This window comes from Camelina sativa, chromosome 19 (assembly GCF_030686135.1).
Source record: "Camelina sativa cultivar CO46 ecotype springtype chromosome 19, ASM3068613v1".
In the NCBI taxonomy this organism is placed as follows: domain Eukaryota; kingdom Viridiplantae; phylum Streptophyta; class Magnoliopsida; order Brassicales; family Brassicaceae; genus Camelina; species Camelina sativa.
Genome location: NC_141898.1, coordinates 16,569,891 through 16,594,976, shown reverse-complemented (window position 1 = coordinate 16,594,976; position 25,086 = coordinate 16,569,891). Strand labels below are relative to the sequence as shown.

Sequence of the window (25,086 nt, the reverse complement as noted above, 5' to 3'; positions counted from 1 at the left end):
TTTTGATTCTCAGGTACCACTCGACTAGGCACTCGGCCGAGTACCTCAATGCAAACGGTCGAGTGCTTGTTCGAGCACCTGGTCGAGCACTTGTTCAGAGTCTCAAAAAAACAGAAGAAGAGGTGGAAATGGAACTACAACAGGATCAGATTGAACCTCCAAGGAGAAGGAAGATTGGTGATAGTGATGCTCCCACTACTCATAATCAGAGATATGGGATAGTGCCTCCTCCTGTCCACAACACAACCTTCACAATCAAGACTAGTTTGATCTCAATGGTTCAGAGCAACAGATTTTATGGACTTCCTAGTGAAGACCCCCTTGCACATCTTGATGAGTTTGATAGGCTCTGTAGCCTTACCAATATCAATGGAGTTAGTGAGGATGCCTTGAAGCTGAGGTTGTTTCCTTTTTCTCTAGGAGATAAAGCACATCAGTGGGAGAAGACTCTACATTCTGGAAAAATCACCTCTTGGGTTGATTGTAAGAAAGTCTTCCTTGCAAAATACTTCACTAGTTCAAGGACTGCACATTTGAGGAATGCCATTTCAGGATTTCTCCAACAAAATGGTGAATGTTTCAGTGAAGCATGGGAGCGCTTCAAAGGCTACCAGAGACAATGCCCACATCATGGATTCAGCAGGGAATATTTGTTTTGTACTTTGTATAGAGGTGTTCTTCCCAAGATCAGGATGCTCCTAGACACAGCCTCCAATGGAAGCTTCATGAATAAAGATTTAGATGAAGGTTTGGAATTAGTAGAGAACTTTGCTCAGTCCAATGGCAATTACAGTGAGGAATATGATAGAAGCTTAAGGGAAGGTGTTGCTTATGAGGAAGGGCATATAAAGGAACTACAAGCCTTAGATGAGAAGCTTGAGAAGCTAGATAAACTACTTCTAACCCAACAAAAGCAAGTACCTGTTGTTTGTGATGATGATAAGTTTATGGTTCAAGTCTATCCTCCACAACAACTCCAACAATCTCCTGCTCTAGATCAAGAGATGAAGAGTATGCTTCAACAACTGCTACAAGGCCAAGCTATTGGAGATATGGAAAAAAGTACTAAGCTCACAGAGATGAAAAACAAGATAGACTCCACATATGGTGCCCTTAATATCACGATTGAAGCTTTAACTTGCAGAATCCTTCACCTTGAGAGCAAGAGTGAATCTTCTTCTTCTAGAAAACTCAATGGGACATCAATTGACAATCTAAAGGAGTATGCCACTGCCCAAGCTATCTCTCTCAAAGAACTACCTTCAAAGCTCACTGAGGACAGTGACAACTAAGTTGGGGAGAATTTTCTTCAACCAGAGCTGCAGAATGAGAAGAGAACTGAGCTTGAGACACAACTCGACCATACACTCGACCATGCACACGGTCGAGTGCCTGGTCGAGTGCCTGATCGAGTCATTGCTCAAGAATCTAGCAAGTCGGTTCGGTTCATTCCTCCTCCCTATCAGCCACCTTTGCCATTTCCAGGACGGTTTAAAGAGCAAATGCAGAAAAAGTACAAGGCTTCTATTGATAAGCAGGCATTGATGGTCTTGAGTCATGAACCTTTGTTACAAGATGTTGAAATGAAAGAGAAGCCACAAGTTAAAAAGCTTGAGCAGAAGAAGCCAACTATTGATGGGAAGACCTTCAGGATTGAAAAGAAAGGTCATGAAACTGAGTCTGAAATCTTTCAGGGTGTGAATTGGGTAGAAACAGAGATTTTAGGTCACCCGGCCTTCCACTCGACCTACCACTCGACCTGCCACTTGACCGAGCACCTTAAGTCACTCGATCGAGTGGTACCAAGTCACCCAAAATGCCCAGACTTCATCCCCAAGCTTCATCAACAACAAGAGCCAAGAAATCCTTCCTTCAATGGTCTGTCTAAGCTTCAAACTATCAACATTCTACATGATTCAGTGAGGGATTTAACAACTAAGGATGAGGACATAAGGGGGCAAATCAAGAAGCTTCATGGTAGAGTGAGAAGTTCCTCTCCAAAGAAAGCAAGACAAGGTCTGAGTATTCTTAGCAGACACAGCTCTTTTAGCATTGACCCAGGAATAAGAGGAGCAATGCAATCTCTAAGAACTGAGGGGACTTCATCACCTCTCTATAACCATTCCAAAGCATAAGAAGTATGCAAAGTCAAGCTTAGAGACTTTAAACAAGCTCACTTGGGAGGAAGTCCCAAAGGTATCCTTGTACATATTGGTTTTAAGTTTCTTGTTATTTTGATCTTGTTTTCTTTAGTGTTATAGTTGGTCAGGTAGCATGGAGGTCCTTTAAGAACTTGGTGGATATCAAATGAATCCCACCCTTAGCCCATCCCAAGTAATACTCCAACTCTATATTTGTATATAACATTGCATTTTTTGTTTTTGTGTTGTTTCCTGATTCTTAAATCCTCCTTCAAATTTCTCTTACACAAGGGACTGTGTAATTTAAGTTTGGGGGAGGGTTTGAGATGACATTTGATGTTGTGTTTTGTTTTCTTATTTCAAATTTTTAGCATAATCATGTTAGTACTTGTATTTCATCTATGGCATAGAAAAACCTAAAAATTTGAAAATTTTTGCAAAAATCTTTACAAAAAAAAGAGTGTTCATGTAGTTTGCATTGCATATTAGGATCTTGTTAATATGTTTCATGTAGGACTGTTTCATATTTGCATTAGGGATCTATGATGAGTTCAGCCTTTTTAACTTGTTTAAATTAGCTAGACTAGGATCAATGCCCAAGTTAATAGTACTTTGATGATAGTTGAGTGAGAGAAACATAAGATTGAACCAAGCCTTGAATTCTTATATTGAATTTTGGTCTAAATGGAAGCATGTTGTGATTTGATGTCATTTCCTACTTATAAGAACCTAATATTGAGTTGTAATTATCTGGTTGTGCATTGTTTTAAACTCATGGATACCATACACATATTTGGATCATCTTTTTCCTTTTTACCACTCTTGTTGATCCAAATAGCTGATTTCACTTTTAAATCAGTTTCTCCTACCCTTAACCAACCCTTCTTTCAAGCCATGTTATTTATTGAGTGTGTAAGGCCTTTTTGGGATTGAGCTTGGTAGAAAGTGTTAGGTTTGAGCTGACAAGAGTAAAGCCTTGTGTAGTTCTAGTTTGCAATTTTCAAACTAGATAGGACTAGGTGGTTGAATTGTTGGGTTTGGGACTTGGTTGTTTTGAAAAAAGAAAAGAAAAGAAAAAAAAAAAAAAAAAAAAGGTTAGACTCTTTAGGAGGGGAATGTGTTTAAGAGAATTTAAGGTTTAGTGAAAGAATGGGAAGTATAAAGATTGTTGAAGATGGTTCTAACCAAAGAAAAGAAAGAAAGAAAAGAAGAGTCTAGCAAAAAGCTTTTATGTCTTAAAGATTAAGAAGAAAAGGGAACCATATCAATTAGAAAGAAGTCCCCATTCCACTAGTTGATTCAAATAAGAAACCTCTCCTAAGGCTTAAAACAAAAAGAGAAAAAGGGTACTTGAGAAGAGAAGAAGACAAATGGTAGAATTAGGACCATTTGGGATTAGAATGTTAGGATCAAACACTTTGGGTGCCTTTGGGTAGACAAGGTTTTGTTCTTGTATGTGTCTATTAGTTCTTACCTTTAGCCTTCTTCTAAAGCTCAATCTATTTTTATGAGAGAACCTTGACTTAATGAGCCCCACTCTAAAGAGAGACCATCCTTGTCTCTAAACCTTTATCTCCAAGCCAAATGAGTTTAAACATTGCACAATCTGATTCATGTTCTTGCTTAATGAATGTTAAAGGAAATGATTGATCTGAATGCATTTGGATATCTAAGGCTTGAATCAGTAGAGGTTGTGATAGGTCTGTCTAAAGTTTTTAAGTACAGCTCATTCACCTTGCATCATAGTACTAGTAACTTGGACATTGATTCTAGGTAGCTCATTAGTAAGTTGTTAGGTTCTAAGATCCCACTTTCAAACCTCACCTTCCTACTTATGTCATGTTTATTTGCTTGAGGGCAACAAAAGACTAAGTTTGGGGGTGTTGATGTTACTATATTTTACCATATTTAAGGCCTTGTTTAGTTCATGTTTTGCATCATATAGAAAGGATTCCTTAGGTTTTATAGCCATTTATGTCCAAATATGCACTTAGGATGTTTAGAAGCATTGCATATTTTTGTGCATTTGGAGTATTATTAGGTGTTATGGAGCTCTAAAAGGGTAAGGAAGGACTTGGTGTTATTTCTGGAGCTAAACAAGAGGACTGAAAGTATCAGGAAGTGGATTCGCAAGGCAACTCGACCACAGCACTCGAGCAGGCACATGGTCGAGTACTCGGTCGGATTCATAACGAGATCCTCAAAGATCGATCCAAATGAAGATCTTCCGTTGCGATTCAGCTTCCGCGTCCCTTAAGAGAGTTGTAGGCAATTGAGTTAACTTTCGAATGTCGGTGGTTAAAAGGCAATCAGAGGTGCAGTGCAAGAGTTATACCGATTTTACTGAACGAATATCATCCCAGATCGAAGACTCGAGCTACGTGACGGACCAACCACTCGACCATGCACTCGACCGAGCACATGGTCGAGCTGACCGCCGCCTCTCTGTTTTGTCCTCTAGCTAACTAGGGCTTCTCTATCTTTACTATATATATGTGTACTGGCACTTGTGGCCGAAAAGGGTGAGACCCTGGAGACCATGTAGACACCTCATAACCTAGTTTTTGCTATTTTTAGCTTCTTTTACTTTATTGCATCATCTCTTATCTTTTCTCTAGATTTTCACACATTTGTAACCTTGATAACTTTGAATCTGTTGAATATTTGCTTTCACTTCTTTGTTCAATATTGTTCATCTTTATCTCATCTTTCTAGTCATGATAGTTTTATTAATTTCTGGGTTTGTGTTCTTCATGATGATTTTTAGATCTTATTAGTGGCTTAGGATCTTAGGGATGGATTAGGCTGGGTAAAGGTTATGGTTGTTTAGATTGGTCGAGCTTGATTGTTATATATCTCTTCTAGATTAGATATGCTCTATGCTATTCTTATACTGAGAGGGTAAGGATAGATCTTAAGCTTCTTAGCATCACACCAATGTCTAAGTTGTTAGATAAGGCTAATGGTAGAGATTATCATGAAGCATGCTAAGAGATTAGATGTTTAAGGTGATTTTTGACATTGATGATCTGGGTTTTAATGCATGCTTTGATATGTAATAGCTAGTGAGAACTAGGTCTAAGAAGTATCTTCGCTTGATTGTTATTGTCATGAGAATGGATTAACATGTATTAGAAGATCATTGTCTAGAGATAGCTCATTGTTGATTGAGGTTTGTTGACCAATTTAGATAGCCATAGCTTGAGTCCATCCCATGAATCCATCCTTAGGATTTTCTTTGTTTATTGATTTCCCTGTTTAAGTATTGTTAATTGCTTGTTTTTTGCTCTGTTTTCATTATTTGCTCTGTTTTTGTTCATTCGCTTGTCAACTCGACCCCCCACTCGACCATGCACTCGACCGAGTGCTAGGTCAAGCTCCATTTTACTTTCTTGCTTATGCATTGTTCTGTTCATGTTTTCTTCTGCTTATTAGTTAATTCTGCTTAGTCTTGTTTATTGCACTTGTTCTATAGTTTAATTCAGCATTAGTATTGTCTTAAGTTGCCTTAGTTCATTGCATTTCATTATTGTCATTAGGTTGTTAGAAACAAATCAACTTGATATTTGGCTTAACTTGAATGCATTGATCACATCTTGACTGCTTACATATCACACTCTTTATGGATTGACATCCTTTATGCTACAACATCATAAGGGAATTGAAACACCTTGCATTACATTCTGATCATTCATACTTATGTTTGTTTGTTTGATTGCATCATTCATTCATCCATAAGTAGATACTTGAAAAAGTTCTTGTTTCAGTAATCAATACATAAGAGCATGCTCCCGTTCTTCTTCTTGACAAATAGTATTATGGCTCCCCATGGCGATGAACTTGGTCGAATGAATCCTTTTTCTAACAAGTCCTCTAGCTGAGTCTTGAGTTCAGCCAACTCGGCTGGTGCCATGCGATACAGCGCCTTAGTAATCGGGGTAGCTCCCGGCTCGAGGTTTATGGTAAAAGGATAGCTTCTTAGTGGAGGCAATCCTTCTAACGGCCTGAATACATCTTCAAAGTCCTTGACTATTGTGATGTCCTCGACTTCTAGGTCTTCTTTGTCATCTCCTCCCATGGCGGTAAGAGTGACTAAGTAAACACTCCCTTCCTCGAAAGAATTTCCAATTCTTAATGCTGATGCGAAATATGCCTTTGAGCTTGGACAAATTCCGTAGAAAACTAGAGGTGTCCTTCCTCTATTTTCCATTATGACTCGGCTCCTGCTGCAGTCTATATGGGCTTGGGGTTCTGATAACCAATCCATTCCGAGTATGACATCAAATCTCTCCATCGGCATTACAAGCAGATTCCCTGGTAGATTTTGTATCTTGCAAGACTATCGACTCTTCCTTGATCCTCCTTCTGGTCTTGAGGGGCGGTTGATTACCAGCGGTGTATATGTTTATATTCACTTCCTCCTCTTCACACAACTCTCCAAACTTTTCGGCCACTTCGGGAGTCACAAAACTATTGGATGCTCCCGAATCGAACAATACATGAGGTGGGTTACCACCAACTAGTAATGTTCCCAATGCATAACAAATAAAAAAAAAATGCAATGCAAAACTAGACACACAATCACACAAACACACAATCAATCACAAGAGAGTTAGAACCCAATCAAACCTGTTATCGGACCTTTCGCAGGTGCTGGAGGTTTGGGTGGCTCTAATCCTAAGGCATAAACATTAGCTGGGGTCGCCTGTTTCTTTGCCGGGGGTTCCTTCACTTGTTGCACTGGCTGAGCACGGTTCACAGTTTGGGCGTTCAGTTTGGTTAGGTTCGATGGACATGAGGTTGCATAGTGTCCCATTTCTCCACAGTAGAAACATGTGATCAGCGCAAGATTGGGACTCTTGGCTTCAGAAAGTGTCGGACAAGCTCGGGAAAAGGGTCCAAGTTGACCACACGTAAAACATTCTCTCGGATCAAAGTTGGTCATTGTACCTTACCACGATTCGCACCTTTGTTCCGTCTAGCTACTTGGTTAACCTTTCGGAAATTCACTACCTTGCTCTGCTGAACAGGTTCCTTCTTCTTCTCTTGGGCCATCACTTTTTTCTCCAGCTCAATTCCTTCCTCTACGTTCACAGCTCGCTCTTCCACCTCAGCGATACTCTTATATGTCACATCATGCAATCTTCCTTTTACTTATGGTCGTAGTCCATAAAGAAATCTACGGGCCATAGCTTCTTCGTCGTCATTTCCCTTGTACAAATATCTCCGATGTCGAGTGAAGATCTGTCCATCAGCTCAAACACTCATATCTCCCTGTTCGAGACGTAGGAACTGAATCTCTAATCGATCACATGACTCTGGTGGAAAATACTTCTTCTCGAACTCTCTCCTGAAGATCTCCCAAGTTATCGGCATGTAGTGGTAACGAGGGACTACACTATCCCACCATGCGCGTGCATCTTCCTCCAGAAAGTTGATTGCAATCACCTTCTTGTATTCCTCCGGGCATCTTGATGTCTCGAAATTTAACTCCAATTCTCTTATCCTCTTGTCAGCTAACACCGTGTTCTGCTCCCCCTTGAACTTGCAGACTCCTACGTTCCTCATCATTATCACCAGGTTCAAAAAGTTAGACAATGGAGTATCGTCCTGCTGGCTTCTTTGGTTCTGCTCCTGTTGCTGCTGAATCATGTGGTTTAAAAGATCTTGTATCATCTTTAGCGTTTGCTGGGTCTCTGGTACCCTCAGCTCATTTGTGTTCTCCTCACGTCCTTGGTCTCCTCTTGGCATGTTTGGATTCGGGTTGGTAACGAACTGTCCAATCGGCGAATACTCTCTATTTGGCGGGTACATGTACTCTGGTGTGCTGTACCGGGTAGAATTTGCTGGTGAGTACCTCGGCGTCGCACCGGGCACATCCCATTCAGGCATATACATATTTGGCTCGTAAATGCCTAGAAACGATTCCTCTCCTTGCTCATCTCCAAAATGTGGACCCCATTCCTCTGGACCAAACTGTTGACTTGAACCCCTCTCTAGATCCGGCGTGAAGTGCATCGATCTAGACCTTTCAGATCCTTGGCCAGACATATGCATCCATCATCAATAGTAAGGGTTACCTAATCCCATCCCCTCTAATCCTAAATTGGTGAACAAACCGGATTATCCTAAGTGTCTATTTGCGACCATTTTGACTCGATAAAACATTTGAAAATACAAATCCTACTAGCATCATAACCATGCTCTGATACCACCGTTGTAACGCCCCCGAACCGTCCTATGGCCGGACAGGCCAAGGGCCCCCCGGGATGCCACTTTGAAAACGTCCACCGACGATCCGGCCGAGGTTCGAGAACGAATCAGGACCCTTAGACAGTCCATCGGCGGGGTTTTCACTCGACTGGGACATAATTCAGGCTTTGCAACCCTTGGGACATCCCAGGTGTTGAGCCGACTTGGACAAAGTCTATATCAGTTATTACTCGTACGAATATAAAATCCAATTGTACTAATATATAAGTAGTTTATTACAAACTAAGTACCAAAAGATTATAAGGTTCGAAGATAAGGCCTAGTGCCAAAGGTTCGGTTACATAGTAAAACATACTTGATTTTACAAACAGACACAAAAACTACTATGGGGTCCTATCGTTCACCACACCCTCTAATCCCCTCTAAGGTTACCTGCAAGACAAATTTTTATCATAAGTAATCTAATATTAGTTAGTGAGTCACTGGGTTCCTGCAGAAAATAAATCCCCAACCCCAAATCCCCAAAACAACAATCAAGCAAGCAAGCAATCAAACATGCAAGCAAGCAAACAATCAATCAAACAATCAGAGATAGCATGCGGAAGATAATGAGCTAATGAAGAAAATAAATCTAGCAAGCAATCAATCAAGTACAAAGCAATAAAACTTGAATAAAAGCTAAAAAGTTTTTAACAAGTTTTAATTTATGGTCCCGGTATGCTTCCTCTCCTCAACACCTCCGCATTGCAACCACAAAGGCATGCAACTAGAACAACTCTTCGAGCTACACCGTGGTGTAGACAGCTTCGGCCAGGGATGCGAGCCCAGTAACCTCCGAGCTCTTCATACCAACCCTAAAAAAAACGCACATGGATACATGACGCGGCTGCATGCTGGTTCGGAAATAGTCTGAAGACAGCCATACCCTAGTCTTACTACGCTAGCCGGAATTTCTCGCGGACTAAATGCTTTAAGACTTCAACCGATTGATACTTGAGTTTTTATAGTTTTAAGCTCATAATTTTACAAGTATCTTAACCAAGTTACTACCTCTGATACTAGAACATTTCGAACTAGTATCGAGAGTAACCTCACAATTAAGTTACCTTCCCTGTTACTAGAACATTTCGAACTAGCAACGAGAGTAACCTCACAACACATGTATTTAACCAAGAAAAATCACAAAGATAAATTCAAGTAAATGCAACTATATGCTCAATGCAAACCGTTTACTAGACGGAAGTCTTTAGACTCCATCTAGTTCGGTGAAATGTGCCTGGACTCACAGAATACCGGGGAACTCTTGGTGGAGTGAACGGATTCTGCGACGTCTCTCCCTTGGCAGCACTTCGGATCTTCCTTGTGGCAATCAAGTTCCTTCTCGATGCAACAGTCTTGGCAGCAGTCGATAGTCTTGTCTTGCTGTTGTCCTTCCTTCACACTCTTCTTCTTCACGCCTTCTTCCTTCTCAACCCTCTCTCTTTTCTCTCTTTTCTCTCTTTTCTCTCCTTCTTCTTTACTTAGCTTGTTTTTGCGAAAATAAAGAGAAGTGAGCTTCCTTTTATAGAGAGCTTGGGCGGCAGAATGAGCCAATGCATTGCGAGCTTCAAAAATTGGTGAGAAAGTTTTCGAAAACTTGGTGAGAAAGTCTCCTTGAAAGCTTGGTGAGAAATGCTAAAACTTGGCCAATTCTTCACCACTTCTTCTCTTCTAGACAATGCTTGGTGGAGACATGCATTACTTGGTTAAATAATGACCACATCTTCTCCTTTGTCTCACACTCCTTTTTGCATGCAATTTGATTGGCCAATTTTGTGAAAACATAATGATTATGTTTTTCTCACTTTTTTGCAAGAATTTTGATTGGTCAATGAAGGAGACTTAAGTTCCTTAATCCTTTGACTCTTATCTGCTATGCTAGCATCATCGCGGTGCAGTCGACGGTTCGTGTCGCGGCACGGTCACGGACGACTCTGCGGTACGTCTCGGGTCTGTGGTACGCCTCGGACGACTCTGTCCTACGGTACGTGGTACGTCCGCGGTACGGTACATGGTACAGTATATAGTACGGTACATGGTACGACACGTGGTACATGGTACATGGTACATGGTACATGGCCATCTTCCGGTCCGTCAACATTTTCTTGGGCATTTCTTCAGCAATTCTTCTACCTTTCTTTGTTGCCTCCTTTCCTCGTCCTTTCCAGATCCTTTGGCCAGGGGTTTTTGTTCTGAATTTTATCCCGTAGTGAGGGTCATTACATCAATCCCTCATTTTGTCACGCTGTATCCCAAGAATTCTCCTGAGGTCACGCCGAAAGTGCACTTCGTCGGATTCAATTTCATCTGAAACTGATCCAAGATGTCGAAACATTCAGCAAGGTGTCGGACATGTTGTTCTGCGACCAAGGATCTGACTAACATGTCATCGATGTAGACCTCCATTGTTCGGCCCAGCAGGTTCACAAACCATTGGTAAGTTGTTCCGTCATTTTTTTAATCCAAATGGCATGACTTTGTAGCAGTAAGTCCCTATGTCCATTATAAAAGCTGTTTTTCTCGATCCGCCGGGCTCATCGCGATCTGATTGAAAGCTGAGAAGGCGTGCATGAACGACAACAGTTGGTTTCCGACAGTAGCTTCCACAAGGTGATCTATGCGTGGTAAAAGAAAGCAATCCTTCGGACAAGCCTTATTAAGATCTGTGAAATCCACACAGACTCTCCACTTGTTGTTTTTCTTCTTTACTACCTTTGGATTTGCAAACCAATCGGGATATTGGACCCCGATTATCTTGTCAGCTTTAAGTAGCCGCTCAATTTCATCCTGCACCGCCTTGGCGCAATCCAACCCCAGGCGTCGACGTTTCTAAAGAATTGGCTTGAACGTAGGGTCAATATTGAGCTTGTGGTAAGCGACGACAGCGTCGATTCCAACCATGTCTTTAGTGGACCAGGCGAACGTTTAAGACCTATATTTGAGGAAAGCAATCAACTCGATTTTGATCTGCCCGTCCAGTTCAGCTCCGATCCCGACTGTCCGTGAAGGGTTTGTATCATCGATGTTGACTTGGATGATCCGACACTCCGGCGACTTCAGCAAGTCGCGTCCCGGCTTTTGGGGACCAATCAGGTGGTCCCCTCTCTGTATTTGATGCTTCCTATTTCCGCCTTTGTTTTCCTCGATGACGGAGCAAGTCCGAACAATCATCTGGTCGCCATACAGCATGTAGATACCAATGGCGTTTGGAAATTTGACCCAAAGGTGGTACGTGGAAGGAATTGCCCGCATGGCATATATCCAGGGCGATCCTAAGATAGCGTTGTAGATTGGAGGTGCATTTATGATTACGAATTTGGTTTTCGTATGACCCCGCTGACGCGAACTTGCAGCTTGACATCGCCCATCGACATCTTGGCGATACCATCATACCCGGTCAGCATTCGGGTACCCGGCTTAACTTGCTCTGGCGTGATACCCATCTTTTCCAACATCTGTGAGAACATGACGTTCATCGTGCTCCTGGTATCGACCAGGACTCTTTCTACATCGAACTCACCCATTGCAACTTTGACGACCAGAGGGTCGTTATGAGGATGGTGAATTCCTTTGGCGTGTTCGGTTGTGAACGATATCAAGTCATTGTTGAGTGGTTGTTCTTCCGAGATCGCCTGCACGCTACAGATTTGTCACACTCGCTTCTTCAAAGCCCGGACGGAGTTGTTAGACTCCTCGGTTTGACTGATAATCATATTAATCCGACCTTGGAGTGGAGAGTTAACGCGTTCTGGTTGTTGACCCCATTGGCGTTTGGGAGGACCTGGGAGATCGTCTTCTGGAGCGGGGTTGTCGAGGTCTTCTACGGGCAGTGAGCTTTGTCGTTCATTAGTTTGACCGTTGTTAGCTCGGTGGTTAGTTCCTGATCCCTGACCTGCGTTACGTCACCCCGGTTTCCTAGTGTGATTCCGCTTGCCCCCACGGAAACCCTTAGGCTAGTAGACAGCTTCGATCTCGCCGGCCTAGTATTTGTCGAACAAATAGTTTGATAGATGTTTGCACTTGGATGTCGAATGTCCGGGAACCTTGTGGAAGTCTCAGTACTACTCTGCCCGTGGATAAACGAGCGATTTGTTCTACCCATTGGTTTCGGAAACAACATGGACTGCGCTCCGCTTTGAATCCTTTGGATCATAATGTCTTTGGGGTTCGCTATAGTCTTCCTGGTTCCTGTCCTTTGCGGGAATTAACCGTGTGAGAGCAGCCTTTGCGGCTCGCCTGGCGTCATCCTCCTCCACCAGCGCATATCGAGAAGCATGGTGAAGCGCATCATCCAAGTCTTTCGGCTCTCGAATGTTCAGATCCCTTTGCAAGGGCGACCCGGGGAGGAGTCCCTTTTTGAAAACGGTGATTGCGGCGACCTCTGAGATAGAAACGCTGGAGAATTTTTCCTTGAACCTGGCCAGGAATTGGTGCAAGGATTCATTGGATTTCTGAGTCATCTCCCACAGTTTCGCGCTGGAAACGCCCCGTTCGATAAAGACTCGGAAGTGCCGTAAGAAAGCTGTCGCTAAATGGGCAAAGTTGTCGATCTAATTCGGCTCAAGTCTTGAGAACCAAGTCATTGCGTTCCCTGATAGGCTTTCCATGAAGAGCTGACAATGTCTGACGTCCTTCTGGTCCTCGATGAAGCGAGCTTTTGCTATCGTTGCCATGAACAGCATCATGAATTGCACTGTGTCCTTGTTGCCTTCATAGGTCAGAAGTCTCAGTTTCACGTGCGGGACCGCGTCTTACATGATCCTCTAGTTGAACGGGGTCTGCTGCGTTGCTTCGAACATCCTATCGATCTCGGGAGCCGTACTAACGGTGCGATGGATAAGTGATCCCATATCCCGAATTTTCGAATGGATCACCTCGAACTCGCGATGCTGGTCCGAGGTCACAGGGCCTTACAGAGACTGTCCAACATGAGGTTGTGCTCCCGAAGCCACGCCCAATGGGACGGACTGAGCCCCAGAACGGTCAGCCAAAGGTGGGGTATCGGGGAACAGGTAGTGCTGGGCTGTACCGTTCTTCCTGATCGGCTGCTGCGGAGGAGTGGGTTGCTGCGGGGGAGGTGGCGTGCGACGCTCGACCGCGTCCATTCGGCGGTTGGTGTCAGAGATCATCTGGTACATCTCCTTGGTCATCGTCCCAAAGACGACTTGGAAGTCGTTTAAGGATACGGCTTGAGGGGGTTGCGCGACCTGCGCAACAGGAGGTTGCGCGACCTGCGCGACAGGAGGTTGCTCGACACCAGTCCCATCAACAGATTGCTCCCCATTGGTGTCCTCCGTCTCGTGGCTTGGTGTTTCAACTACGTCTGTCTCTGGTTGCGGAGAAGGTTGGTCATCGATCAGGTTGGTCGACGCGTTCTGGCTGCGTCGAACATAGACCAGAGAAGGTACTTCAGTGGAAGTGGTGTTGGGTTTTGAGATGGTGCCCCGCGAGTTGCGGTTCTCGAGGCTCCCAGCGGAGGAGGCGTCTTGTTGGAAAGGAGTAGAACCAGTGATTTCTTAGTTGGAGGGTGGAACCATCGTTTCGGTTGCGAGAGAAGCTTTGAAGCGTGTATCTAAGAGGAAAGTTGTTCAGAACTTTGCGTCCCCACAGACGGTGCCAATTGTAGAAACTAGGTTTCTCACAGTGAATTTGTTAGAGGGGAAACAAATTCAATAAGAACTCTCTGTCAAGAAAACTCGATCAAAGTTAAGAACAAAGAAGAATTGGAATTTCTTAAGAAACAAGTTTGGGTTTCGCTCAAGAACAAGTAGAAACTAGAGTTATTGTATTATTTGTTGGATGGCTTACAAAGAAAGGGTTCCCCTCTATTTATGTGTTTTCTTAGATTACATAATATGTATACTTTCCTAATGCTTTGAACTGAAATGAGGAAAGATTCTTCTTCTTGGTCAAGTCGGTCATGAGCCGACTTGGGAAGTCGGCTTGTTGCTCTCGGACTGGGCCTGTTGATTTGATTGGGCCTTCAATCAAACGCCGAATTCGCAGGTCAGGCGAATTCCCGGATTAAATAACCGGTTTACTTGTGGTTTAGACCGGTATTCCAATTCCCGCACCAACAAATATGTACATCATCCCATCCACAAAAATATCATCAACAAGAGTAATCTATCACAAGTGTTAGAACAACCTATCATCCATAGTCAATATGATATACTGTACTTCTCAAGCGTTAAGAAATATTCTAGTAGGACTCCAACTTTGTATATATATACCTTTGTTTATGGATCTAACACGACAATCCGAAAATGTGCGGTTCTTTGCTTCACTTTGACTAAAAAGGATCCTCATTAAACTCGTTTTCACAAACTGAGCTAATCTCTAAACTCTAAACCAAACAAAGATTAACCCTTATTGGAGAAGAACAGGAGAATGAGAGATGTCTACCAAATAAGACTGGATTCATAAAAGGACCCGCCATGAGATCAAAATCTTTCAAGATTCAAACAAAACAAATATCTAAATATGACTATAATGTCTAACTGATAAAATAAAATAAAAAACAAAAGCATACACTTCAGAATCTACTAAAGATCTTATCACTACCATTAGTCTCTGGTTACCGAACCCAACCTGCTTCGATGTTTTCGAAACTACCAACGAGACCGTCATCAATGAAATCCCCTCCTCGTTTCACCTTAACTTCAGTGGGCTTCACGGGATAGTCACCTGTGAAGCACGCATAGCAGAAGCTCTTTGAGTCTTTCCCTAAGTGTTTCTTCAAGGTATCGAACGACAGAAACGCAAGAGAGTCACTCCCGATGAACTCGCTAATCTCCTCAACACTCAATCTGTTGGATATCAATTCGTCTGAGCTAGGTGTGTCCACTCCATAGTAACAAGAAGCCACAATAGGAGGACTAGCAATCCTCATATGAACCTCTTTCGCACCCGCTTCTCTCAGTAAACGCACAATCTTAGACGAAGTGGTGCCCCTCACAATAGAATCATCCACCACAACAACTCTCTTCCCTTCTAAAACCCCACGAACAGGAGACAGCTTAAGCTTCACACCAAAGTCTCTGATCTTCTGAGACGGCTCAATGAACGTCCTCCCTACATAATGAGACCTAATCAGTCCCTGCTGAAACGGTACACCCGATTTCGCAGCGTACCCGAGAGCAGCCACAACGCCAGAGTCAGGCACAGCGATCACAACATCGCACTCAACAGGGGACTCTGTCGCCAAAATCTCACCAAAGACATGCCTAGATTCATACACAGATCGACCAAACACAATCGAGTTAGGCAAAGAGAAGTAGATGTGTTCGAAAATACATTGCTTGATCTCAGGACGAGGCATCAAACACTGAGACTTCACACCATCCTTGTCCACAACCAAAACCTCACCAGGATAAACCTCTCTCTCATAAGTAGCTTCAATCAAATCAAGAGCACAAGTCTCGGAAGCGAAAACAACAGCTCCGTTACTTCTCCTACCCATAACTAATGGCCTAAACCCATATGGGTCACGAACAGCAACAAGCTTATCCTCAGTAACAAACACCATCGAATAAGCACCTTGAAGCTTCTCACAAGCATCAATGATCCTCATAAAAAAGGGTCTAGCTTTAGAAATCGCAATCAAATGAAGCACAACCTCAGTATCAGAGCTAGTATTGAATATGGAACCGTTCTCTTCAAGCATAGCTCTCAAAGTCTTGTAATTTACTAAATTACCATTGTGGGCAACACCGATTGAACCGAATCTGTACCCGGCGACGAAAGGCTGAACGTTCTTGAGCATTGAAGCTCCGGCGGTTGAGTAACGGACATGGCCTATTGCGAATTCACCAGGTAACTGGTCGAGTTTGGATTCGTTGAAAACCTCAGAGACTAAACCAACACCTGTAATGGTTTGAAGAACCTTCTCATTGCTAACAGTTACAATACCTGCACCTTCTTGGCCACGATGTTGTAGCGCGTGGAGAGCTAAGTAACAGAGCCGTGAAGCCTCTGGATCGCCGTAGATTCCGACGACGCCGCACTCTTCTCGAGGCTTTTCGTCGTCTTCGTTGTTGTAATCAAAAGGGGTTTGAGAACGGTCTTCGGCTGGGGAGGGAGATGAGAAGTAGGAGGAGACTCCATGGATGAGAGAAGGAGAAGAAGAGGAGATGGAAGAAGGAAGGAGAGAGAGATGGGGAGGTTTAAGGAAGGGTTTGGGGAAGAGAGGGAGAGGTTTAATGGTGGTGTGAGGATTGTTTGGTTTAGGGATTAAAGAGAGGGAAGAGGAGGAGAAGTTTGTGGCCGCCATGGAAGACAAAAAAGGGTTCGTAGTTTTTTTTTGTTGTTGTTGTTGTTTGGTCTGATTTTGGGATTAAGCTGTTTGTGTCTGTGTGAAAGCGATGGTGGCTTTAAGGGTTTTGATTTTTTTGATTGTGGTGTGGTATCGCCTCCTGAGAATCTTTTCTTTTGCTTTCCAAAGGGTTTATTCGGGTTTTCAAATAATTAAAATAAGAAATAGAGAAAACAAAACAAAATAAAATAAATTTTAAAAAGAAAACAAACAAACAAAATAATCTTATCTCTCAACAAAATAATCTTCATCTCTCAAAAATAAATACATTATTTAAAAAATGTTACGGGTTACAAACATGCAATTTGAAAAAAAAATATTTATAGATAATTAATTAAAATAATATTCAAATTAATTAAATAAACTTAATGAAGTAGTTATTTTGGTGTTTTGTCTCTGTTATTTTGATGTATTTTTCTAATTTCCAAGTAAAATAATCATATATATATATATATATATTTACGTAATTTAACGTTTATTTATGATTACTTACCTAAAAATTTTGTTTTCTTTATTTATTTTAAAACAAAACTTTAAGTGGTAGAGAAAGTTAATGTTGATTTGGTATCTCATGTTTACCGCAAAATAAATTAATATTAATTGTAACTAATTTAGTATAGATGGTAAAAAAAAACATATGTGATATCATAACTAAAAGTTCACAAAGAGTCACAATCACAAGAGTTTTACTGCCATCACCATCAAAAGACCCGACATAACTACTAACGTGTCGAAGAATCTCCCACATTAGTTCCCAACAAAGAATTACCCAGCTTGTAAATAAACATTCACGTTACTAACTATTTGATAATTACAAAATACTCAATAATATTTAATTATATAATTATATGTAATTATCATATTTATCATGCATATATACTAATATATTTAATAAAATATTCACTTTCGTGCAAATATATATGGGTGAGCTACCTAGTTCAAAATGTAGTAATATTTTGTGAGTCTATCGACAAAAATAACATCATTATAGTTGAATTTTAAAAAACATTGAGCATCTCTCCCATATTTTTGTGAGATAAGAATTGGAAAAAAAGTCGAAAAATGCTTTATCTATAATTTATTTGGACGTTTAAGATCTCGTCTTTTAGATCGTAAGAAAAATACAGAATCTAATTTTCATTAGTTTAAAAATACTTAATGTTTACAGTTTTGCTAGATTTGAACTCGTGACTTAATTGTTGTTAACGCATATTACAGATCATTTAACGGGCGTTAAAGTCTAACCACATATATATATATATTTGGATACATTCTCTTATAAATTTATTGATATGGTCTAGTGGTAAAATGTTTTTTGTTAATCCATTAGAGCATCTCCAATTCATCCCTAATTTTTCTCTATATTAGAGGAACTCTATAATAGAGTTGAATTTTACTCCAATACACCTCTAATCTCACCTCTAAAATATAAATTGCTATATTTTCCTTTATTTATAGAGGAAAATTTAGGGAAATCCGTTGGAGATGGTCTTAGAACACATGTTCGAAGCCACTTTCGTACACCTTTTGATTTTTTTAAAACATTTTTTTAACAAAGTGGCAAAATCGTAATTTATATTAATTCATCTTCTTCACTAATCGTAATCCTCTAATCGATCTTGATGGTGGCCGACTAAAACTGAAGTTTTCAAATCCATATATTGCAATGGTTTTCCTGATTTAACGACATCAATTTCTTCTTCTCCCTTAGCCAACCTTCGATGTATTCACTACAAACAACGGTAAGGAAGATGATTGGGGAGAGTTCGTCTGACACTTCAGATTCCATAGAGAAATATTAAAAATCAGTAATTGATACATAGAGAAAAATCAAAAATCAGTAATTGATTGAAAATCAATAATCATATATATATATATATTTACATAATTTAATGTTTATTATGATTACCCAAAGTAACTGATCGTTTACATCGCAAAGTGTGTTGTGGAATGCAGGGCTTCGATGAGTCTATTGTGGAATGGGGAACAGACAAAACCATTTAAGCCATCATGAGGTTTGCGCCAGGGTGATTTGTTATCACCATATCTCTTTGTCCTATGCATTGAACGTTTGTGTCAAATGCTTGAAGTTTTGGGTGTATAGAAGCAGTGGAAATCGATCAAGTTGTCAGGTTCGGTCCCCCCACTATAAGAAAACAGGCAAATAACGACTGCACTATTAGTCACTATTTAGTCGCTAATCGATGTGTTACGACTAAATAGCAACCAAAACCAGTAGTCGTAAATCGAGAGTCGCTAAAATAAATAGTCGTAAAATTAGTCGCCAAATAGCGACTACATTACGACTATTTTGTATAGTCGTAAAATTAGTCACCAAATAGCGACTACATTACGACTATTTTGCATAGTCGTAAACGTAGTCTTAATATAGTCACTAAATTTAACGACTGAGCTACGACTATTTTACGACTACGCAAAATAATCATAATGTAGTGACTAATTAAAGAGTGATTGACAATTATGTATTTAAACAATATTGTATTTATACAGCATTATATATATACTATTTTAATATATATATATATATATATTAAAATAACTGTTTGTTTTTGGAATGAATTGATATTAAAAATAAAAAATACTATATTTATTATTATGAAACCATGATATAACAAAAAAATGTATTACAAAATCAAACTAAAAACATAATTAAAAATATCAAGGGTTAATGGCTGAGCTTGAAACGAGGGAAATGGAGCTTGCTTTGCTTTCCCCATATAGGAAGTCTTTTGCTTTTGTGATGAATGTTAAAGATTGACCTGAAGCAAACAAACGGCAGAGTCTCCTTTAATTACTTAATTACTTCCAAAACCAACAAAAGCATGTCTCTTTTACCTTCTCAGCGTACTCTTTGGCATACTGCTCAGCTCTCTTGAAGATAAGCTTACGGGTCTCAACACTCTTCTTCTTGGCAGCAACAGTTTCCTCTTTCTTGGCCAGAGCCTATTCCTCTTGCCTCTTGATCTTTTTCAAGACAGACTCTGGAACCACTACCTTGGTTTCAGCCATTTCTCCTACAAATACAAGGCAAATAAAACTAAACAAAACAATAAATAAAAAAAAGAGACACCTATGAGCAATACAGGTGGAAATTGAAGCAAGGCAGGAACATCTATGACAAATGATTGAAAACCAACGGAAGAGAAGATCATGAAACTCAACGATATCATACAATAGGTTAGATTTCATCGACAAAATCAAAGTGAGTTTCTACAAACTACAATAGAACTGGGAAACGATTGGGTTTAACACGATCTCACAAACATCAGAACAAAGAAATGTATAATGAACCAAAGAAGACTTACAATAAGAAACGAAAGAAAACGAAACGAAGAAGATCAAAGAAAGAAGCTTACTTGAGATGAAGGGGTTTTCTGGCTTTCTTATCCATTTACTTCAACCAAAAAAAAAAAAAAAAAAAAGAGAACGAGAATAAGAACAACAACCCAACAACACCTCCATTAGAAATCTTCACATCACCAACCAACTCACACAGCTCCCCATCGTTTCTCACCGCAAGCTGAAAGTGAAGTGATACAATCATAGTATTCTTATTATCCATCTCTGTGTTTCTTGTCAATTCCATAACTTACACAGATATAATTTACAAACAAAAAAAAAAAACCCCGTTCAAATTAGGGTTTTATGAATTTGAAAATCAAAATAACTGTGAGAGAAGGGCTAATTACCTCGGCGGCTAACTAAATCCAAGCAACGACACCAACACGTTCGGCGTACTCGTCCTTCTTACGAAATCGAGCTAATCGGCCAATGGGGAACAGGAGACCAGCTGTACTGCTTTTCAGTTGTCACCTTCTTAGAAAGGCCAGATCCAATCATCGCCAATCTCGAACCCACCAGCAACATGCTCGCTCATAGTCGGAATTTCAAAGTGTGAATTTCAAAGAGAGAGAGAGATGAATTACGGCAGAAGAAGAAGCACAAATCTTTATAAATCTTTGAAGAGGGAAAGAGTAAGGCTTTGAAGAATTGTAGGCCCATATTTCATTTTCCTCCAATTGGCCTCAAATTTCATTTCCCCTCTATATTATAAATCTTTCAATGTAAATTTTAGATTATTTAATTCTGAAGTATGAGTATAAAGTTCAAGATTTAGAGTTTATAATGGTTTGGGATTTAAGTTTTAGAAATATGGAACTAGAAAATTTAGTTTTAATATATATATATATATATATATATATATAATTTAAATTTATAAGTTAGTAGTTTTTTTTTAAATTACTTTTCGTAAAAAAATATGTAAACAGTTTTAAATATTGGTTTTATGGTTTATAGATTAATTTTTATGATCCAGAATTCAAAATTCAAGATTTAGAGTTTATGATTTAGGTTTTGGAGTTTGGTTAATGCTTTGGGGTATAGGGTTTAGGGTTAAGATTTAAGATTTGGGATATATTTTCTTATAAGTTCTAAAGTTTGGTTTACGTATATATAATAATGTTTATGTTTTGGTTGTATGGTTTATGAATTAATATCTACGATTAAAAATTCAAAGTTTAAAATTTAGAGTTTATGATTTAAGTTTTGGAGTTTGGTTAAGGGTTTGAGGCTAAATTTCAAATTTTTTAAATTTTCCTAAATAGCGACTGATATGCGACTTTTTAGCGATCTTTACCTTGAATCACATATTAGTCACTAAATTGACGACTATTTAGTGACTACTTGTTCCGGTATGCGATATAGTCATAAAATAGTTGCTAAATTGGTGACTATTTGTTCTGATATGCAATATAGTCATAAAATAGTCGCTAAATTACGACTAATATACCGACTACTATATGTAGTCATAAAAAGGCGACTAGGAGCTAAATGCAAATGGAACAGAATGATTATGACAATTATGAAGCTAAAACAGAAATAGAAACTATGATAATGCAAGTATTGAACTAATGCAAGGTAAGTAATGAACAGGATACTAAATGAATGCAACAGAAATGCAACTAGAGTGAAACAAGACAAACATAAATCATAAACACAAGTTCTGGGTTGGAACTCGAGCAAGCACTCGATCGAGTGTAGATCGAGTGCAGGGTCGAGCTGGACAAATACGCAAAACAGAGCAACACAAGAAAAACAGAGCAATACCAAAACGAATCAAGCAACGATCAAACAATAGGATTTAAGCTAAGAAATCAATAAACAAGAAAGGTCTTGAGGAGAGATTCATGGGCTGGACTAATGATTGAGGTCATCTAACTTGGTCAACAAATCTCAAACAACTTGAGCTAATCTCTAGACATATATTTCTAAGACATGTTTAATCCACTCTCATGGCAAGAAACAATCAAACTCATGCATCTCTAGACTTGTTCTCACAAAGTAAAGAATCTACACAAGCAGGCATTAAGCAATATGTCAAAAATCAAACAAGACATCTAATCTCTTAGCAAATGATAGTCTCTAGATCTAGCCTTATCTATGCTCCTTAGACATTGGTGTGATGCTAAGAGGCTTGAAATCAGATCCTACCCTCTCAGATATAGGATCAGCATTAAGAACATCTAGCCTAGAAGAGATCTACAACAATCAAGCTTGACCAAATCAAACAAAACTCAACCACAACCCAGCCTAACCCATCCTCAAGATCCTAAGCAACTACTCACAAGCATACATGATGAACATAAAAATCATAAACCCAGAAAATGATGAAACTTGCATGATTAGATAGATAAAGCAAAGATCTACAATATTGAAGAAAGAATCAAACTCAAATTCTCAATATTCTGTAAGTTATGAAACCAACAATATTGAAGAATTTAGTATTTTTCTCCTTTTAAAAGAAGTACAAGATCTTAAGAAAATAAAAGTGCAAAAGGAATAATTCCCAAAAAGGTAAAAACTAGGTTTTTGACTCTCTAAAAAGCTAGCTTCCTTGGTGGCTGCAGGTACAAGCCCTTATATAGAAAAAGTAGTGGAAGCCCTAAAAACGCTAAAAGACAAAATAGCCAGGCGGCTCGACCAACTCGACCTGGTGCTCGGTCGAGTGACCGGTCGAGTTGGCTCCTCTTGTGCTCATCCCACTTGGTCGAGTCCCTCTCAGCACACGGTCGAGTGGGCAATCGAGCTGGACTCCGAACCTTGGTTCTTCAGCCTTAGCTCTCTTGCTTTCTCCTCATGATTGCTTCACTTCTCCTCAGCATTGCTTCCATGCTCCTTAAGCTCCATAATCACCTGTTTATGCATGAAAAGATGCAAATGCAATGCAACTAAACTCTAATGCAAGAACAGTCCTAAAGCTATGCAATAATGGTCAAAATGGATAGCAAAAGATGCAAAAGATGTAAATATATTAAGGGAAAACAGGGTAAAATATATGAACATCAAAACCCCCAAACTTAGTCTTTGCTTGCCCTCAAGCAAATGAACAAGACATAAGAAGGTAGGTGAGGTTTGAAAGTGGGATCTCAGCTCCTAAAGCTTGCAAATAGATGAAACTGATTGTTTTTGTAGGTGGTGGTGAATGATGTATGGAATGATGACTTATGAATGAATGGATGTCAGGCTGTTTCAATTCCCCTTATGCAATTGTAGTATAAGAGGTGTCAATCCAATCTGAGTCTTTGTGAACAATCAAGATGTGCATATGAGTCTAAGTCAAGCCAGATGTAAAGGTTGTTTGTCACTAACAATCCTATGATGAAATGGAAAGTGCAGAAAGTAAAACTACAAGAACTAGGAGCTAAATGCAAATGGAACAGAGTGATTATGACAAACAGAAATAGAAACTATGGAAATGCAAGTATTGAACTAATGCAAGGTATGTAATGAACATGATACTAAATGAATGCAACAGAAATGCAACTAGGGTGAAACAGGACAAACACAAATCATAAACACAAGTTCTGGGTTGGAACTCGATCAAGCTCTCGATCGAGTGCTGATCGAGTGCAGGGTCGAACTGGACAAATACGCAAAACAGAGCAACACAAGAAAAACAGAGCAATACCAAAACGAATCAAACAACGATCAAACAACATGATTTAAGCTAAGAAATCAATAAACAAGGAAGGTCTTGAGGAGGGATTCATGGGCTGGATTATGATTGAGGTCATTTAACTTGGTCAACAAATCTTAAACAACTCGAGCTAATCTCTAGACATATATTTCTAAGACATGTTTAATCCACTCTCATGACAAGAAACAATCAAACTCATGCATCTCTAGACTTGTTCTCACAAAGTAAAGAATCTACACAAGCAGGCATTAAGCAATATGTCAAAAAATCAAACAAGACTTCTAATCTCTTAGCAAGCCTAATGATAGTCTCTAGATCTAGCCTTATCTATGCTCCTTAGACATTGATGTGATGCTAAGAGGCTTGAAATCAGATCCTACCCTCTCAGATATAGGATCAGCATTAAGAACATCTAGCCTAGAAGAAATCTACAACAATCAAGCTTGACCAAATCAGACAAACCTCAAACATAACCCAGCCTAACCCATCCTCAAGATCCTAAGCAACTACTCACAAGCATACATGATGAACATCAAAATCATAAACCCAGAAAATACTAAAACTTGCATCATTAGAAAGATAAATCAAAGATCTACAATATTGAAGAAAGAACCAAACTCAAATTCTCAATATTAAGAAACTTATGAAACCAACAATATTGAAAAATTTAGTCTATTTCTCCTTTTAAAAGAAGTACAAGATCTAAGAAAATAAAAGTGCAAAAGGAATAATTCTAAAAAAGGTAAAAACTAGGTTTTTGACTCTCTAAAAAGCTGGACTCTTTTGGTGGCTGCAGGTACAAGCCCTTATATAGAAAATGTAGTGGAATTCCTAAAAACGCTAAAAGACAAAATAGCCAGGCGGCTCGACCAACTCGACCTGATGCTCGGTCGAGTTGGCTCCTCTTGTGCTCCTCCCACTCGGTCGAGTCTCTCTCAGCACACGGTCGAGTGTCTGGTCGAGTGGGCAGTCGAGTTGGACTCCGGACCTTGGTTCTTCAGCCTTAGCTCTCTTGCTTTCTCCTCATGATTGCTTCCATGCTCCTTAAGCTCCAAAATCACCTGTTTATGCATGAAAAGATGCAAATGCAATGCAACTAAACTCTAATGCAAGAACAGTCCTAAAGCTATGCAATAATGGTCAAAATGGATAGCAAAAGATGTGAATATATTAAGGGAAAACAGGGTAAAATATATGAACATCAACACCCCCAAACTTAGTCTTTGCTTGCCTTCAAGCAAATAATCAAGACATAAGTAGGTAGGTGAGGGTTGAAAGTGGGATCTCAGCTCCTAAAGCTTGCAAATAGACAATCTAGAATCAATGTCCAAGTTACTAGTACTATGATGCAAGTTGAATGAGCTGTACTTAAAGATTTTAGA

General features: G+C 39.9%; 2 protein-coding genes, 1 long non-coding RNA gene, 1 other non-coding gene and 1 pseudogene across 7 annotated transcripts; all 5 read right to left on the bottom strand.

The window, feature by feature from the left end:
- Positions 1 to 531: 531 nt before the first annotated feature.
- LOC147920675 (small nucleolar RNA R71) lies at positions 532 to 637 on the bottom strand. Its single transcript, XR_015591885.1, has one exon. It is a non-coding gene; the product is annotated as a small nucleolar RNA R71 (small nucleolar RNA).
- Positions 638 to 5,904: 5,267 nt separating this feature from the next.
- Positions 5,905 to 6,435, bottom strand: LOC147920674 (uncharacterized). The gene has a single exon (XM_087501181.1). The coding sequence runs from the start codon at positions 6,433 to 6,435 to the stop codon at positions 5,905 to 5,907; it is 531 nt and encodes a 176-aa protein (XP_087357307.1).
- A 5,266-nt stretch (positions 6,436 to 11,701) lies between these two features.
- Positions 11,702 to 12,853, bottom strand: LOC147920673 (uncharacterized). The gene is made up of 3 exons (XM_087501180.1): positions 12,492 to 12,853; positions 12,286 to 12,373; positions 11,702 to 12,025 (listed from the first exon to the last, which is right to left on the bottom strand). Exons 1-3 carry the CDS (start codon positions 12,851 to 12,853, stop codon positions 11,702 to 11,704), a joined length of 774 nt encoding a protein of 257 aa, XP_087357306.1.
- A 1,938-nt stretch (positions 12,854 to 14,791) lies between these two features.
- Positions 14,792 to 16,796, bottom strand: LOC104773825 (amidophosphoribosyltransferase 1, chloroplastic pseudogene; annotated as a pseudogene). The gene has a single exon (XR_015590437.1). The product of XR_015590437.1 is annotated as an amidophosphoribosyltransferase 1, chloroplastic pseudogene (transcript).
- Positions 16,797 to 19,293: 2,497 nt separating this feature from the next.
- LOC104773826 (uncharacterized) lies at positions 19,294 to 20,749 on the bottom strand. Of its 3 annotated transcripts, none has more exons than XR_015590619.1 (4): positions 20,418 to 20,749; positions 20,085 to 20,248; positions 19,564 to 19,742; positions 19,294 to 19,487 (listed from the first exon to the last, which is right to left on the bottom strand). It is a non-coding gene; the product is annotated as an uncharacterized LOC104773826 (long non-coding RNA). The 3 variants fall into 3 exon arrangements; XR_015590621.1 differs by having other exon boundaries at positions 20,085 to 20,316; positions 20,418 to 20,709; XR_015590620.1 differs by having other exon boundaries at positions 19,564 to 19,765; positions 20,418 to 20,707.
- Positions 20,750 to 25,086: the final 4,337 nt, after the last annotated feature.

Bases quoted from the DNA above. Each gene is read 5' to 3' on its own strand.
- LOC147920674 (XM_087501181.1), bottom strand. From the start codon at position 6,435: ATGGAGAGATTTGATGTCATACTCGGAATGGATTGGTTATCAGAACCC.
- LOC147920673 (XM_087501180.1), bottom strand. From the start codon at position 12,853: ATGACTCAGAAATCCAATGAATCCTTGCACCAATTCCTGGCCAGGTTC. The intron at 12,374-12,491 runs GTAGAACAAATC...GACAAATACTAG, and splicing joins GTTGTTTCCGAAACCAATGG to GCCGGCGAGATCGAAGCTGT. The intron at 12,026-12,285 runs GTCAGGGATCAG...TGTAGCGTGCAG, and splicing joins ACCGGGGTGACGTAACGCAG to GCGATCTCGGAAGAACAACC.